Source organism: Spinacia oleracea, chromosome 2, assembly GCF_020520425.1.
Source record: "Spinacia oleracea cultivar Varoflay chromosome 2, BTI_SOV_V1, whole genome shotgun sequence".
Taxonomy (NCBI): Eukaryota; Viridiplantae; Streptophyta; class Magnoliopsida; order Caryophyllales; family Amaranthaceae; genus Spinacia; species Spinacia oleracea.
Window position 1 is genome coordinate 96,041,610 of NC_079488.1, and position 18,998 is coordinate 96,060,607.

The window sequence follows — 18,998 nt, forward strand, 5'->3', positions numbered from 1 at the left end:
TTAAAATACAAAAAAAAGAAGTCTTTGCAAAAAGTTTGGTAGTATTATTATACATCTCAATTGGAAAAAAAAGGCTAATATTTTCAAAGCCACATATGTAAAGTTGCTGAATTATTTCTTGAACAATATTTTAATTGTCTTATATAATTACCACATAGTGAAAATCAAAAGTGGAGTAGTAAAATTAGACATTCATCTTTTCAACTCAACTATGTTTAAGTGGTAATACTTATAGTCAATTTTTTGTTATTCACAAGTTCAAATTTTTATATAAGCACATTTTTTGTTGTCACGTTACTTGCTAATTAAATAGGTGACATGACATGTTTCTTGGAATTCAACGGGTTACATGTGTCACGTTTTCCTTAGAAACACTTTTTAATATGTTACGTTTAGTATAGTATAGATGAGATGACTCGAAATATTTTTTCTTAGAGACTCAAAAATAAAATAAAATTGATACTTTCCTATACAAGTCTTTAAAAATAATTATGCACTTCACATTTATTTATAATTTCATATTTTCAAAAATAAAGTTTCCATATTTCTATTAAAAGTTTTGAGACTATTAGAAAAGTTATCAAATTTGATAACTCTTGAAAAAAAAAATCATTTTACGCAAATGCATATATTGGGGTTTTGTTAACACAATATCCTCTCTCCTCTCGAGTTCCTTTTTTATCCCTCAATTGAAAATGCTTTTAAGATTAATTGCTATAAACTCAAATTATGAGTAAATCTACCTTTCATCAAATAAAATTGCTTCTCTCGTTGTTCTTCTAAGTTCTAGGCATTTTTCGTTTTGAGGTGTTTCCTAAGTTTCTACTCACGTTTACTTTATTTCATTATGAAATTATTATTTTCATGTTCTATTATCTCCCTCTCCACTTTGTGAGACCAAATCATATTTTATAATTATCCTACTCTCTCTTTCTCTCATCCTACATGTAAAGTATGAACTTGGTGGTCCTAACTTTGAGTATCTCTTGATTTATGTTGCTACACAGTAACTTAATAGAACTTGAGAAAACGAATGTAATCTTATAAATAACATAGATTTTGAATTTTTTTTTAAAGAATTATTTGTCACAACAATTACAATATTCATTGATCTTTCTCCTTTTGACAATGTTTCTGTGGAGAACGTTAGGGGAAAACGTGAAAGAAAGGAGGTGCATGACATAAGGTCGTGTGGAAAATTTCGGCAGGATGGTAGCCCAATGGACCGAAATTGGCTATCCAATATAAGGAAGAGTGAGTTTGAGCTAGATTGGGTGGAGGTCAAGAACATTGAGAGGATGGTCAGATAAAAGGGGTTTCAATCTATGGAGTACATATAGTAAGGGATTGAATCTGCGTTCCAAAGCCTTCTCGGATGTGGATATGGCCCGTTAGTGGGGTGTTAAGGTCAATGCAAAGTTTGAAGCAAAAGAAAAACGTAAGATGGAAAGTGGGGGTGGCAAGATCAAGATGAAAAGAGCTCCTTCACCTCTGCCTATGGTCTGGGTTGACAGGGGAAAGCGAGCTAGAAGTGAAGAGGTGACATCGGCTTACAAGCTAAGACTGGACGAGATGGAAGTGAACGTACAATAGGTTCTCCTGGCTAAGTTTTTGGTGAAGGAAAATGATATAAGTGTGGTGGATGGACCAGATCAGCCCCCAAAATTATTATGAAAATCATGTCATGGAATTGTAGGGGACTTAACGATCCTCGATCCCCTACTATTCCGTACTTAGTGTGGCTCTGTAGATCGAAGAACCCACACTTTCTTTTCCTGTCTGAAAAAAAAATGTATTCTGATGATGTTGTAGATAGATTACTCTTATTTTGGTGTAGATGCGGATGGTAGTAAGGGGGGGTTTGGCTGTTTTTGTGTGGTATGGAGCCATTACTAACCTTTTGTACTCTTCAAGCAATGCTATGATCTGTAATGTTGTGGAAAGTAATGGAAGAAGCAGATATTTTGTGTATGTGTATGGGAACCCGGATGTGGAAGAGAGACAAGCTATTTGCGATGAGCTTTCATCATTTATTTCCTTATTGACTAATTGTATTATAGGAGACTTTAATCAGCTTGAGGAATTGGAGGATAAATTGGGAGGAAGTAGTCGTATAAGAGGTGTGGAAGCATTTTTTAATTGGAGAATGAAATTAGATATTGCGGAGATACCGTTTTTTGGACCGCTGTTCACATGGAGCAATAAAAGAGAAGATGGAAAATTAATAATGGAACGTCTGGATAGAACTTATGTCTCGAACTCTTGGTTTGATGAATTTCTTAATGGAAAGGTCATTCATGAACCTATCCTTGTCTCGAATCATGCTGTGATTATTTATAATACGAAGGTGTTCCCTACCAGTTCCACAAGGCTATAACAAATCGAAGCATGATGCCTTCAGCTTAGGAAAATTAAAGATATTGTCTATGATAACTAGCTCTAAGTCCAAAATGGTTCGAGAAGTTTTGTTTTGGCTAAGAATCTCCAACTTATTCGTACACTATTACAAAGATGGTGTCTTGAACACAAGAAATCATGGGGGATCAACTGGAGGGGAATCATGAAAGCAGTCAATAATATGACAGGTGATACATCTTCTGTCTCTTACTGCACTTCACATATTGAATTGATTAATGACTGGCTTCCATTGGCAAAGTTCGAATTTCAATTTTGGCAACAAAGAATGAAGGAAAAATGGATAAAGCAGAGGGATTGCCCCCACTCCCACTCTTTATAGAAGGGTTAGATTAAGGAAATAAAAAAATGAAATTTTAACACTAAAAGATGATGGAGATGTGTGGACCAGGAGTGAGTCTCTAGTTTAATAGTCAACTTGCTCAACAATGTTAAATCCAGTTGTTAATGATGACCATGGTCAAAAGGTGGACCTAGTGTTGAGAAAGCTAGACCTTCCGACACTTTCAGATCGGCAAGTAGAATTGTTAAATGCTCCTTAATTTCACACCTGTTGAAATAAAGAGAGCGATGTTTCAAATACATAATGCAAAATCTTCGGGGCCAGGTGGGTTTATTGTTGTCTTTCACGTATTTTGGGATAGAGTAGGGAGTCAAGTTATAAAAGGAGTCCAAAAGTTTTTCTCAACAGGGTTTTTGTTGAAAGAGTGGAACCAGACCCTTTTGGTCATGATACCTAAAGTGGAAAGTCCGGAACTTGCGTCACATTTTAGGCCTATAAGTCTTTGCAACGCTATTTACAAATTCATTTCCAAATTTATGGTGAATAGATTGAAGGATCTTTTGCCATTTTTAATTTCGGATTACCAACATGCCTTTATACGGGGCCGGAATATGGAAGACAATGTTATGTTAAGCCATGAGCTCCTTCATGTCATCAATACAAGGAATAAACATGATCTAAGAGTTCTTAAATTGGATATGTCAAAAGCTTATGATCGGGTGAATTGGCTTTTTCTTCTAAAAGTGCTTGGGATGTATGGTTTTCCCCCATCGTGGCTTCATCTCATTCACCAATGTATTTTGACGGTCTCTTACAAAAATCTGGTTAATGGTAAAACATCGACATCCTTCAAACCATCGTGTGGTTTACGGCAGGGGGATCCTTTATCTCCGTATCTCTTTATTTTTTGTATGGATATTCTCTCTCGTATGCTCTTGATGGCTGAAAATATCAAACAAATCCAAGGAATCAAAATTTCGAGACGTTCACCTTCTATTTCCCACCTACTTTTTGCTGATGATGCCATGTTTTTCTTCAAGGCTAGTGTGGACTCTTGTACTAACATGATTGGTATCTTGGAAAGGTTTGGGGAAGTTTCGGGGCAGAAGCTAAATTATCTAAAATCTTTTGTGAAGTTCTCTCCAAAGACGGATCTACACTTGAAGGAAGACTTGATTTTTTTTTTTTTGGCAATGACGAAGGTTCATAATGTTGGGATCCATTTGGGGGTGCCAATTGGCTTGGTAAGGAGGAAATCGACGTCTTTTCAACCTTTGGTTAGTGTGATTACTACTAAGGTTCTATCTTAGGCTAACCTTCGTATTTCTCAACCAGCGAAACTCATCTTGATTTAATCTATCCTCCTAAGTTTATCTACCCATGTGATGCGGTGTTTTAAGCTGCCACTACCGATTGCAAATAGGATTGACTCAGTAATTAGCAGGTTTTGGGAGGCTTTGAATGGTGACAGGGGTATTCACTGGGTTAACAGAGACATGATTCAGAAACCGAAAGGTTTGGGTGGACTGGGTATCAGATCAGTAAGCATGTTAAATGATACACTGCTTTTCAAGCAAGAGTTGAGACTTCACCAGAGACCAAATCTCTTGGTTTCAAAAGCCTTGTTTAATTTAGTGCACAAGGATGTTTTGTGTGCAAGGGTAGTAATCCAATGGTTTTAAGGTAGAGATTGTCGTGGGGGAGGAGGGGTTTATGTGATGCAGTGAGGAAATTTGACGAAGGTATGGCGTAGAAAATAGGGGATGGAAATGCAGTCAAGGCAGTGAGCATGCCTTGGGTAAATGGAGCAATTCCACAGTTCAAATCCAACCAACGAATCTTGCCAGCTAGAAAGTGGCTTGTTAAGGACTTTATCAGTCAAGAGAGGACCTGGAATTCGAGGTTGATTCGGGAAAGGTTTGAATGGTCCGATGCGAAGGAAATTCTCACTTTGGAAATCCCCAAGTCGAATGTTAAAGATTTCAGATATTGGAAACATCGTCCATCCGGAATTTTTACTATTAAATCAGGGTATGCTTTCCTTTCCGACTTCATGCAAGAGGACCACTCTCAAACAGATAATTTCTCAAGGATGATTTGGAAACTAAGGATATTCTTCCGAAATGGAAGGTTTTTCTTTGGAAACTGTTTCACAATGCAATAGTTGTCAAGGATAACCTTGCTCAACGTAGAATTGAAGTTAACAATGAGTGTGACTATTTTGGGACAATTAGTGAATCAACCCAACATATTTTTCGAACTTGTAGCCTTGCAAAATTGGCTTGGGAGTTATGTACCCTTGCAATTTGCTCGGATAATGATGGATCTATTTCATTTGATGAATGGCTCCAGCGATATATCCTGCTCTTCCATAGCGAGGATGGTAAATATAGCTCTAGAATTGATATCTTTGTGGCAATGTTATGGAGTTTGTGGATTACTAGGAACTCTAGAATCTACTCCAACGAGGCAGGTCATGCGAGGAGAGTGTTAATTGGTGTTACTCAGGGAGTTAGTAACTGCAATATCTACAAAAATACCCAATTCGGGTTCGGAGATGGCGACCCCTCTATGACTTCCCAACAACTAGTTCAACCTCCGGGGTTTCGCTATGTACAACTTGGACGAGAACACTCCTTTTTTCCTAACTTTTTTTTGCAGGTCGATGGTTCTTGGGACAAGAATACAAAGAGAAAGCAGGAGCAGGATGGGTAATTTCGGGTATTTCATCAAGAGCAACTAGAGATGGGGTTGGATCCTATGGTCTAGCCTACACGCCCCTACAATCGAAAGCTCAGGCTTGCCTTAGTGGTATCCAATGGTGTAATGAACAAATGATTGATGAAGTTCTAGTCCTAACAGACTCGACAACTTTAAAGAAACACCATCTAAGGAGAAGAATGTCACCATAATGTGGACGGTGGCAGAAATCAAAGAAGTGACATCTACTTTCAAAGCATGTGTTATCATTAAGGCGGAACGACAACAAGTTCAAAGGGCACATGAGATTGCTAACAAATGCCGGTCAATCTGTTTATCGTTTTCTTGTAATTTGTTTTAGTTTGTTGCTTTCCTTTAGATATTGTCAAAAAAAAAAAAAAAAAACATTTACAATATTCAATGTTAAAAAAATAATTAAAAAGATTTTAAAATATAATCATACAATAACAACATAAATTTCTTAAATGGTGGTGGATTAGTACAATGATAATACAAGAGAAAAATCATAAGCAGATGAAAGTATGAAAATAAATAAATTAGTAATGAAGGTAAAGAACATGATAAATAAAATTAGTGTCCCATAACAATGGTCCTGGGGGTGTCATCGGAGGTACTATCACCTTCAAATTTAGTCTCGACACTTTCATCGCTTTCGTCTGATGAAGGGTCTGTTATGTCTTCAGACCAGCCTCTTGAACCATCAACAGCCGCCACCGTCTTTTCTTTCTCCGGAGTTGCGACCGCTTGAGCTGCATCCATACCTTTCATCAACAGCGAACACACTAAAAACATTCCCAAGCAAACAACCATTGTTCTTCTTGTGATACCCATTTTCCCCGAATATGAGGCAAATAATATGTTCAAGTTTTGGTTATGGTTATATAATGAGTTGCTAATGATGGAGATTATATAGAGACTAACATCGAATTTAAAGGTGAAGATTTTTTGGTGTAAGAGAGGTTTTTTTTAGTTTCTTTTCTCTACCATTAGTTTTACTTATTTTGTGGGAATAAGTTTTCTAAAAATAATCAAATGTTTCTAACAAATACAACCAATGCTAGGCTATATTTTACAACAAAAATAGAAAATGATTGAGGAGATATGGTTTAACTTTGGTAAATCTAACATTGAATTTGGTGAAGGATAATGTTTTTGGGAAAAAATAAACTTTGGTTTGTGATTAATTGATTAATAAATGTCGTATTATCAAGTATTAAAATCTAAGAAAATTTTATATTTTCACTATTCATAATTATTTCATCCAGTATAATTTACTAACTTTAAGTTTTACATACTTAGGACTCGTTTGGTATTACTTTTTGTTTTCAGTTTAAAAAGAAAACAAATATGAAACCATAAGTAATATTTACTAGTTTTTGTTAACATTTTTCAAAATCATCATGATTAATATAATTATCAATTATAACTATTTTTTTCATTCATTCAATCTAAATCATATGGCTTCTAAAAATATAAAATAGAAAATCGAAAACTAACCATGATATTGAACTGACTGTTTGTTGCTCCTTATTATTTGAAAAAGATGAGTATTTCATTAAAATTATGAGAAAAAAGTAATTAACCAAATAGGTACTAGTGAGGATACATTTTAATTACAGGCACGCATCGTGTGCATATAAAACTAATACCGCTCTAGAATCATTTCTAACTATAGACAAAAGTTTAATTTGAAAAGATATATAGAGAAAATTTGAATACTCCATACGCCATAATACAACAGTGCTGACATGGCTAGTTTGGTTGACATTCTATTATATGGGAAGTTTCATTTCCTAGGAAGTGAAGAGTAAATAGGTTGTTTGGTTGACATGAGCATAGGAAGTGAAACTTCCTAGGAAGTTCTACTTCCCCTCAAATGGTGGAAGTTGCTTACCTAGTCCTACCTAGGTAAGTAGAACTTCCCATTGGAATTCTAACTTCCTATGCTCAAAACAAACAAGAATGCTCAATTCCTAGGAAGTTAAAACATATGGGAATTGCAAATACAAGGGAAATATAACTTCCCAAGTGCAACCAAACATCACCTAGGCTGTCAAAAGACCGACATCTGACAAAAATTGAAGTGACCGGAGAAAGCAAATTCATAGCCAATCCACATGAGCCTAATGACCCCGCACAAAGCATTATCCGATTATACCCTATCCGAAATTACCAATGACCCGATTTGACAGCCATTGCCTTGCATCACCCAAACCGCTTTCACCAGCAGCAATCAGCAGGTCAGCTTTCTAGTTGTTGGGCTGGACTCTTTGAGTTTATTTACGGATTTACCATTTGTTACCTTTCATCTTTCAAAGTAGTGATGTAGTGTGCCATGACAACGCCTCTCGGACGGCTCGGAGTGGGATACTAGCGGAACCATTATCGGGTCTTCACGATCTGAACCATCAGCATCATCGTCTACTAAAGGTTTTACATTGCCTGAAGATCTTCCATTGGCATGATCGCCAGCTGCCAGCACCTTTTCTTTCCCTGCATCTGCTTGATCACCATCCATCAAGACTCAAGAGCGAGCAAACGAAGATGTGACCACCATTTTACTTTGACATGGAGAGAATAAAATGGTCAAGATCTGGTTAATGGTTAGATGGGAAATTTATGATGCACAAAAAACAGATGGGTAGCTGATGTTGGAGAACAACCACAACTTGAAAGGAAAAGATTCTGTAGTCAAAGGGGGAGTTTTTGGTTTCTTGGAGAGTTGGCTAGAATAAAACGAATGTTACAGCTAATGGCTCCTTGCGTAATGCAATATAGTCGACGCAGCAATCATACTAGGTTGTGAAGTATTTCCAAAATCATCTTGTGCAATACTGTTTATCGGAGGACTCAAAAGCCTGATAACCGTCTCAGCAGACTTGATTTGTTGTTTTCTAAGGCCCTCGTCTTGGATTAGTTTCCTGCAAAAAGGGATTAAAACATCTATATCAAATGCTTTGTAAACTACGTAGCATTTCCTCATACGTACTAACAGATTTCAGAAACTTTCATAAGGATATTAACTCCATGTTTGGCAGATAAATAAATGAACTAAGCTCAAACCTCAAAATATGTAAAAGTTAGCAACTAGGCATGATAAATGGCTCTTTAGTATCTAGATATGAAGACAAAGTTGGATAATGTTGAATAAAGTGAAATAATTCAATAAGTGGATCCTTATATTAGAGACTGAAATAATCACATGAGAAGTTATACTTAGCAAGTGGTTTACGGTTCAACTTCGCTACAACTTTAGTAGTTAAAAATAGAAATACCATGGACATGACAGTGTTCAAGAACCTTACACAAGTGTGGATGCCAAATTTCTGGGTGTACATGTGTCAAAAAGAGCTTCAGGAATGACACGTGAATTCAAGAGGATATTAGGAAGCGACATGTATGGCACATTGGCTTTGTACCGGATCAACCATTCTGTTAAGATATGGGCTCTGTAAGCAACAACACATGGCAATCTCGCAAGTTGCAGCTCCACAGCAACAGTTCCAGAAGTGCATAATGCAGCATTACTCGCCTGTGAAATGTTGTGACAACAAACATTGTAAACAGCTGATAAACAATTCCAGAAATGTCTTGCAACCAAAGATTGAAAAGGCCAAATCGAATGCCAACAAAGATTCTATACCACAGCCTGATTATAACATGAATATACCCTAAAAATGACTTCATGATAGTTGTCTATACAAATTCCCATCACTCAATCTAAGTAATCATAATAAACCATTACTATTTTACAAAGACAAGTTCTCTTGGACATCCAGAATAGTGTATCTGCACATGTCACTACTAATATTTCCAAAAGGAGGTAGTCGTACAGAAATGACCCATGTTTTTGATAGAGGTTCTTTTTTATACTTGTATTGTTTTACTCTACCCTCAGTTTTTCTTCATTAATACACTGTTTCCTTATTGGTGGCGCCTAGGCGGAAGGAGGGTGCCACTCATAACCCATAAGAAACTAATTTTGCCAAAAAAGTTGTACATCCTTACACTGAATGCATCATATTTTTGGCCTAATGAACTCCCAGGTATCAGGATGACAGGCACAGGCCAATGGTCAATCAATCTACTTATGTAATTTTCCACGTGCTCATTAGAAGCGACAAGCATGACCGCTCTCAAGTCAGGAAATGAGCCCTTCAAAAGCTCCATGGTCTTCAAGAAGATTGGAACCATACGCTTTACCTCTTGTAATCTGCTACCAGGAAGCAGCGTTATAACCTTGGCTCCTTTGGAGGAAAAACAAATGTTGACAACAGTAGTCATTAACATTGATTAAAAAGCCAGTCTAGTAAAATAAATCACATACGACAATATTGCAAATAAATAATCAAAGACATAGAGGTTCAGAATCAGCTAAGAGTTATTATGTCAGTTTGGGGACGTTCAATATACAAATGTGTATGGAAAAAGTGGATTGAGGTTCTTTCATGCAATGCATTAATCAGACAATTAACAAACATCAACTATTATCACCAATATTAGACTATCAGTACCTGAAGGAATTTCAAATTTACTTCTGAAGTCTTGACTATTTGTGTGAACTTTCCAGTCAACAGTGTCTTTCCCCTAAATTCACAAGTATGTTAAAAAAGCATAGCATTCCCTTTAAAAGAACAAAAATAGAAAAGGACCTTCAAGAATGACGATGCATGAAATACTAGAAATAACAGAAATATAATCATTTAAAAGTTCAAGACACTAGCTATTGTGGAATAGTTATCAATCAAGTAAATGAACACTGCTGGGCTATTGCCTAACATCTTCAAGGCTTCAACTGTTTAGATGACTAACACTTCAGCAAGAAATCCTGCCTGGAAAATTTTGCAGGCTAATAACAGAAACTCTAATTCACAGCAGAAATACTTTTAGCCCTAGAATATCATTTGGGAATGTTTCTGTGAATCTAAGCCCAACGAAATCCATGAGAAGAATTCCCCTGTTTTGTACTATAAGTCTATACTACTATGATTAAGTAGTGCTGTTGTGTAGAAAATATGTAATTACTAGTTATTACTGAGCTGCTAATTTAGTCCATTAATGCTTGGTACATGTTTGTTGCTAACTTGTAGTCAGTGTTATTCTTATTGTACAGTTGATTGCTGGTGGTTAGCTGTATATTGATGAGCTGTATAGTAGCGCTGCCCTTGTTTTGACTGTAGTTTGTAACCTTGCACTAAATGTTTCAGTGCACACAAGCATTTAGGGTTGAGAGCCCCATAAACAAATCGCCTCCATCTGAAAATTTCTTCAGAATTCTTTGTGATTGAATCTACCAGATTGCATTTTCTTTCATGGTATCAGAACTCACCAGGTTGAGCAAAACACTTATGTCTTTCGAAACTCCATAAAATCACTCCATTTAAAACAGTTTATTTGTCAAAGCTTGAACCTGTGATAAATTTTGCACCTTCCAAAACCAAAACAAAATATTTTTCCTTCCAAGTTCTGAGCTTTGAACATGGCTGGAAAGAACCTGTCATTCCATATGCAGATGAGTATTACAGTATTACTTGGGAAGTTCAGAGTAGTCTAATAGGCATAGCACATTAGGGCCAATGAGTTTCAATGGAAGCAACTAAATCAACTGGACCAGGAGTTTGAGTATGGCTCTGGGTGCCAAGAACAAACTTGGATTCATTGAAGGTACTGCCACAAAACCCTCTCCTACTTCTGCTGGTTACAATAAATGGGTGAGAAACGATTACGTGATAAGATTTTGCTTTTCTGCTAGTGTAGCACCTAACATAGCATGATAGCAGAACAAATGTTGGTTGTTAATTCAGCCAAGGAATTCTGGGATGAGTTAGTGAAAGGTATGGGCAAACTACTGCACCACAACTTTACATGCTTAAAAAGAAAACGAGTGACTTGCAACAAAACAGTCCAAGTGTGACTGGTTACTATGGGAAACTTAAGAACTGTTGGGATGAACTTAATCGTATAGAGGGATTTCCGAGTGCACTTGTGGAATTGTTGCTAACTGTACTTGAAAAATGATGAAGAAACTCATGGAGAGAGATGCTTAGAATAACGTAATAGACTTTCTCATGGGACTGAGTGATAACTATGATAATCTAGCAGAATAGAATTGGAATGGACCCTTTACCGTGAACAAGGCACACCAAATGGTGCTGCAAAAAGAAAAGTAGAAATAGAGTTCTGGTGCAGTGGAAGGCAAAACAGAAGCAAGTGTGTTGGCTGTGCCAAAGCAGAATTTCACTAATCCCTCACCAAGGCAATAAATTTCAAAATGGTGTTGGACAAAGAAGGAAGACAAAAGAAGAGAAAACGAGGAAGAAATGTGACCACCGTCAGATGAGTGGGCACACAAAAGACCAATGCTTCAAGCTAAATGGGTATCCAGATCGGTTCAAGACTAATCCTGCACCTAGAGGAAAAGATGGAACCAGATATGCAGCATTGTAGCCCATGTCAACAACTCTGAGACTGAGTCAATACAAGAAACACCTCTCGACTTAGGAACTCAAGGAGAATCTAGCAGAGGTAATAACAATGATATGGTGAGCAACGTTGTGCAGGAGGTTCAAAGGGCCCTAAAGAATAAGAACTCGGCAATTACTTCAGATACAAATAGCATCTCAAACTTTGCAGGTAAGATAACAACCTCTAATGCTTTATTCTTATTATGAGGTGCTTGACAAGAAGTCCTGGATAATAGATTCAGGTGCTTTAGATCATTTGGCTAGCAGTGGAGAGTTTTCTAATGAACTAAAGCACTTAAGAAAGGAGGTAACAGTAGGCATGCCAGATGGAACCGTAAGAATTGGGAGAGAAATAGGCACTGTTGTTTTAAGCACTGAATTTGTGCTTTAAAATGTTTTCTATCTAACAGACTTTAAGCATAATTTTCTTTCTGTCAGCAAAGTTGTGAAAGAAGGAAAGATGAAAGTGGAATTCACTAATGGTGATTCGTGAATATGTATTTAGGACCTTTCTGATGGCAGAGTTCTAGGAATTGGAAAGACAATTTGGAGTACTGTACAAGCTGGACTTGAATGAAGCGGGGAAGATTTTGCAGAAAGGAAAGAAGCCTCAAAGGAGAGTAGAAGATGAAAATAAGCAATTAGCAGCAATTAACCAGAAAAAGGCTTTTAGTTGTAAAGCTAAACCTAATCTAAGCCTTATTCATGAAAGATTAGAACATACATCTTTATCCAAGATGAAACATTTGGAATTTTGTGATTGTAAGGATTTGAATGAATGTTTATGTGACATTTGTTGTGTGGCTAAACATCACAGCTGCCTTTTTATCCTAGTACTTCAATTGCAAGCAACATGTTTGATTTAGTGCACATTGATTTATGGGGTCTCTATAGGACCCAAGCACTGATAGGAGCACAGTATCTTTTAACAATCCAGGTGATTTCTCTAGAGTAACTTGGACTCGTTTGCTTTCGTACAAAGAACTGGTGAGGAAAATTCTAAAGACCTTCATAGCATGCATAGAAAATCACTTTAGTACCACAGTGAAAGTGGTGAGAAGTGATAATGGAACTGAAATTCTTCAATCAGAACGTACAAGGTTGTTTGTAGAAAAAGGAATGGTTCATCAGAGAAGTGCCACAGGTGTTCCACATAAGAACGGCAGGGTGAAGAGAAAGCATAGGCACTTAAATGAGATAGAATGTATGTTGGTTGCAACAACATGATTAATTTACTTCCTTCTGCAATATTAAGTTGGAAAACTCCATACGAAAAACTCCGCATGTGCAATATTAAGATGCTTGTGTTATGCTACCCAACAAACAGAGAAAAGGAGACAAGTTTACTCCAAAAGGGAACAGATGTATCCTACTAGGATACCCTAGTGGACAGAAGGCATACTGGTTGTATGACATAGAGTCTAAATATATTCTTATAACTAGAGATGTTGTTTTTAAAGGAAATATTTTCCCTTACAAACAAACTAAAGCTGAATTTGCTCAAAATCATGAAAATGTTCACTTGAACATTAATGTGACTGATGATGATGAAGAGAATGAAGAGATTGATCAGTTTGATCATACTCCTTTCTATCCTAACAATAATGAATTGCAGGACATTGAAGAAGAGATGTGATAGAACATGAAGAGGTTCTCATTCATGAACCTCAAACTCCTGATATAACTGGACTACTGGAGAGGAATCTTCCGTAGCCTTTCCTGAAGCTGGTCATGAGATTCAGCAAACTGAAGCTACAGTCAGCCCCAAGCAGAAATTTTGAGAAGAGGAGATAGGGAAAGGAAGGTACCCCTGAAGTTCAGATATTAAAAACTCGAGTCTTTGAAATGCAAACAGGTGCAAGAGCAAATCTAGTGCATTACTGATTTGGATAATCTTGATTACTACACAGAAGATTATGGTATATCTCTGAACAATATATCGTTGATGAAAGAACCTATCTGTTATAGAGAAGCAGCCAAAGATAAGAAATGGACAGATGCAACAGAACAGGAGTTTGATGCTAATAGTGATAAACAAATTGAAGGGAAGGATTACAAAGCTACTTTTTCCCCTGTAGCCAAGTTTGCTACTCTTAGAATTTTGATGGTCTCGGCAACAAGTAGAAACTGGAAGTTACACCAGTTGGACATCAACAGTTCTTTTCTACATGGAAAGCTAGACGAAGACATTTACATCAAGATGCCAGAAGGGTATAAGAAGGGTTGTGCAGGAAATATTTGCAAGCTTAAAAGGAGTCTTTTTGGCCTTAAGCAAGCCTCGAGATAATGGAATTTGGAATTGAAAAATTTACTCTTTCACCATGGTTTCAGACTGTGTCACAAAGATAAACTCCATGTTCATCACAGAGAAAAATGGAAAATTGCATCATTTTGGTGTATTGTGGATGATTTATTGGTAACAGGAGATAATGAAGATTTCATTGCGGAAATGAAAGAGCACTTTGACAAGGCCTTTACCATTAAAGACCTTGGAGATTGAAGAAGTAACACGGGAACTATGATTAATCAACGGAAGTATGCCATTTGCCATTGACATAGTGAATGATTCAGGAATGAGTGATTGTGCAACAATTAGTTTTCCCTTTCCCAAAGGGGTGAAACTGTCCACTTATGAAAGGGACATTATGGAAGATCCCGAGCCATATGGAAGATTAATTGGTAGATTACTCTAGTACTCTACCTTAAGTCAATACCTAAGTTGTCCTAGAAAGCCTCACATGCAAGCTGCTTTGCATGTTGTGAAATATCTTAAAGGAACTATTGGCTTAGGTCTTTTTTATACAAGCAACAGTGAGCATCAAATTTATGGTTAGGGTGATGCAGATTAAGGAACTTATGCTCACAGTGGAGATCACTGACAGGTTATTGTGTTTTCATGAGATCATCCTTGATTTCGTGGAACGCCAAGAAGCAAAAGGTTGTATCCAAATCCTCCTGTGAAGCTGAATTAAAGGCTATGTCACAGACCACTAGTGAGTTAGCTTGGGCAACAGGGATTTTTGAGGATTTGTCTCAAGATATACCTCAACCTATTCCTTTGTTCTATGACAAGTCAGCTGAATATATTGCACATAATTCAGCTTTTCATGAGAGAACCAAGCATCTAAAGTTAGATTGCTACTACATCAGAGAGACCATTGATGCTGGTTTTATTTCTACTTCTCATGTCAAGTCCACACTCCAGCTTGCATATATTCTCGCAAAATCCCCGAGTTCTTAGCAGCATGATTTTCTATCTCCCAATTTAGGACTTGTTCACTTGCTAACTCCTACTTGAAGAGGGATGTAGAGAATATGAACTTACTAGTAATTACTTAGCCGCTAATTTAGTCCATTAATGCTTGGTATATATTAGTTGCGAACTTGTAGACAGTGTTAGGCTTTTTTATTGTACAGTTGGTTGCTAGTGGTTAGTTGTATATTGATGAGCTGTACAGTAGTGCTGTCCTTGTTTTAGTGTGTAACCTGTACTATATATTTCAGTGCACAACATCATTTAGGGTTGAGTCTACCATATTGCAGTTTTTTCATGTTGTCTCTAGACCAAAAACATCACATAGTAAAATGTTCTTAATCTACTAGGAAGAGGAATGAAAAGGGTTTAAAAGGGCAAGCACACAAACACAAAAACAGTAAAATAAACACACCCCGGGTACCTATATAGTTTCAATTATGATGTTAAAGCTCACGCAGTGCTCAACAACTAATACAACAGAAACCAACCAACAAGATCCCCAAAGCAATGCCTAGTCTAAGTTTGGGATAGTTTCTACCTAAATCTTTCCCACCAATATAGAGCACAAAGGAGGAAACATGGGATAAAAGTTCACTACACACATGCATTCTAAAACTAAGAAGTCAAAAGACGTACTAAATTCAGCTCCAAACAATCTTCCAACACTGGATGTCCCACAAATGTTGCAGCTAGCCCATTTAGCCTGCAAACTTCTTCCTCAAAGGGCAAAATACATAAAACATGGTCTACGAATTGAGATAGACACTTGAGTCTTGCTTCACCACCTCTCCATGCCCAGAATGATGGTGCGACATAATGGAAATGCATAGGACTGTCTAACTGTTGCACACTATAAGAAGCTGCAAATGGAATTTGTCTAAATTTCTATTACCATATTAATTAGGAGAAAAAATTAAGATAATTTGAACTCCAAGTTATACCTCGTAGCTCTTTGAGGAAACGGAAAGAGAAACCCTTTGCGTCAACTGTCACAACAACGTGCGGTTTAAACAAGAAAGCTGCTTCCACTGTTTCCTTCAGCCTTACCTGCAATTTGATAACCAAAACTTTAGAACCAAATCACAACTTACAAAGTGAGTCGTTTTTATTTGGCAAATGAGCAGACATATAGAAAGTAGTGTTATACATACTCTAATCTTGTAAAGATATGGCAACAACTCCAAAATTCCCATTACAGCAAGATCTTCCATAGGAAACAGAGATCGCAAACCATATTGAGACATCATTGATCTGGATGAAAGATAAAAGAAAATATCTAAGCTAGAATCAGGATGGGACACATGAGGCAGCTTTATTGCTGGAAAAACCTCTCGTAGCACTCTAATGACAACTGGTTGGGAAGAAATATAGATCACAGATTCACAGTCCATCTTAGAAATGGGAAAGTATTACAAATGCACACATAAACAAAAACACACACACACAAGCACGAGGTTGGTAAAGTTACTGAACCCACAGAACATTTTCACTTTAAAGTGAAATCATAACATAACTAAATAAGATAACTTAACTATTAGTTCTCAGCCTGTTATTGTAGTAAACTGACTCACAAGGAAAAACACTAAAAAATTAAGAACACCGATTCATGCACCTCACCAATAAAACAGATTATAAACAAGCCACTGATAATCTTATTTAGGAGGGATGATATAGTGCAGAGTAAATTGTTTACTTACCCCCCAACACCAGAAAACTTGACAGGAAAAGGCGATATCCTCTTCAAAGAAGCCATTAGGCGTGCACCTATTGAATCCCCAGAGACCTCCCCAGCAACTAGAAACACTCTGAGCTCCCCATCTTTAGCAGCAGAATCAACAACTGCCCTGTTTGAAACAGACATAAATCTCCTTATCAAGCCAGTGTTCCTAAGCACTTCCCTGCTCAAAACATGCCTTGCCTTTGCCAACACCATCGACATTCTGTAATCTGTATAACATGATACTAAAGAGAATGATCATAAACCAAAAAAATTATAAACCAATGTCCCTAATACGATCATAGAGAAGTTAAAATTTCCCCCACAAACCTAACTAAGTGCCGATTCTAGCAAATAGAACCATAAACGTTTGCTCACAACAGTATTCAGAAATGCGAGGAACCATAACACCAAAAATACAATTCAAACGGAGAAAACAGGTAAAAAACAATCCATGATTTTATGATGAAAACAGGTCTAAAACAAGTCCACGATTTTACGATTAAACAATCGGGGACGGGAAAAAGCTGTTAAATCCAACACTTATAATCATGGTATTGCTTATATTTCACAATCAAGTGGAAATTGACAGTAAATCAGTAATAAATCATTCAGGTCAAAATAGCAAAATATAATCATCATTCGAACATTCTCTTGACTAATTACTAATGCTTATGCACCAAATTGTGCATATTGCACCCTATACTTTCAAATCTAAATTAAACCTTAAACAGAATCTCATTTTCAATCAGCAGTAGTTTATCAAGTTCAAGAACAACGGAAGTTGCACAAATTAGGGTCAAATGATGTGAAATAAAATAAATAATGAATGAAAAATTGACGTAAAAAAACTCTAGAATCTGCTGAAGCAACTGTACCTCTATCGGTTGATTAATTGAATGATTAGAGCGTCTATTAATTCAACTCTTTGCAACCAATTTGTTCATCGACAGGAAATCACTCAAATCACTGAGCGTGTTAGGGGTTAGGGTTTGAACTTTGCTCCAGTAATTTCAGGCGGGACTTAACGGACTACTTTGATTATAAAAAAAAAAAAAAATTATGCAAGCAAGGAATTTCCATAAACCATAATTTCAGATTTTCAGGTGGGAGGTCCGGGTTCAAATCTTATGTCTTAAACAAACCCACTCGATGGACGTCTTTGAGGCCCTGTTTTTTTTTTTTTTTTTTTGGCTTAATTTCAGTTTTAGGACTTACTAGAATAGAAGCTCGTGCGATGCACGGATTAATATTATTAAACTATTAATAATTGTAAATCTTTTTAGAGGGAAAGATAGAGTAGGTTATCAATAATTTTACTTAACAAACATGCACCGTGTTAGAATCCAACCTTCCTTTACTTGTATTTCTCCTTTCTATTGCTTTCTAGGATCTTTCTAATAGTTTTCTAGGCTTTAGGAAGAATTATTATGTTACTGTAATTCCAGTGTTCACTGGGACAATTTAGCTAATTCAAAATAAACCTCTATGAGGGGTATGAACCAATACCTCTCATCAGAAGTTGCATTTGCTTAATTCATGTGTTGTTGCTAGCCTGTATAGATATTGTGCTGTCGCATGCTTTTAAGCTTTCCAAGACCCATCAAAATCCCTTGCAAAACAGATACACTCTCGTCGTCGGTCCCGCTTGTGCCTGCTGTGCGCACACAAGCGCCCCGATCGACCCTCGACCCTCGCTCTTGTCGCCAATAGGCAAGAGTGCCCATTCTAAAGCAGACATCCGCTCGTGCCCCGAGCCTTGAGATTCACTTTCCGCACAAGGCTTGCGCCCTCGCCGTCCCATAGGCAAGAGCGCGCCGCACGGATCCGGTGTCAAAACACTCGGACCGTGACAGTTGGTATCAGAGCCAAGGTTCAAACCTAGGCATCGAGAGACCCAAGCAAGCAATTTGAGATGGAAACGATCGAAGAAAGACTAGCCTGGCTAGAAGGCAAGTCTGAGAGCTGGACCCGACTCGAGGAAATTGTGATTGGCCAAGCCAAAGAGATAGAAATACTCGAGGGTGCGGTCGATGAGCTCATGCAAGAGAAAGAGGCACTTCAGGAACAACTCAACTTTGTCCAGAAGCAAGCTGAAGATGCCCAAGACAAATGTGCGACACTGATGCGCGCTGCAAGGGC

At 37.2% G+C, this 18,998-nt stretch overlaps 1 protein-coding gene across 3 annotated transcripts; it reads right to left on the reverse strand.

The window, feature by feature from the left end:
* Positions 1 to 7,101: 7,101 nt before the first annotated feature.
* On the reverse strand, positions 7,102 to 17,970 carry LOC110791481 (probable lipid-A-disaccharide synthase, mitochondrial). 3 transcript variants are annotated; one of them, XM_021996232.2, is made up of 9 exons: positions 17,735 to 17,970; positions 16,837 to 17,101; positions 16,291 to 16,390; positions 16,081 to 16,186; positions 15,776 to 15,999; positions 9,934 to 10,006; positions 9,428 to 9,666; positions 8,725 to 8,951; positions 7,102 to 8,340 (listed from the first exon to the last, which is right to left on the reverse strand). In XM_021996232.2, exons 2-9 carry the CDS (start codon positions 17,076 to 17,078, stop codon positions 8,169 to 8,171), a joined length of 1,383 nt encoding a protein of 460 aa, XP_021851924.1. In that variant the 5' UTR covers positions 17,079 to 17,101; positions 17,735 to 17,970; the 3' UTR covers positions 7,102 to 8,168. The 3 variants fall into 3 exon arrangements, with proteins under 3 accessions (XP_021851924.1, XP_021851923.1, XP_056693372.1); XM_021996231.2 differs by having other exon boundaries at positions 16,837 to 17,086; positions 17,735 to 17,969; XM_056837394.1 differs by having other exon boundaries at positions 8,204 to 8,340; positions 8,720 to 8,951; positions 16,837 to 17,086.
* Between the last annotated feature and the right edge of the window lie 1,028 nt (positions 17,971 to 18,998).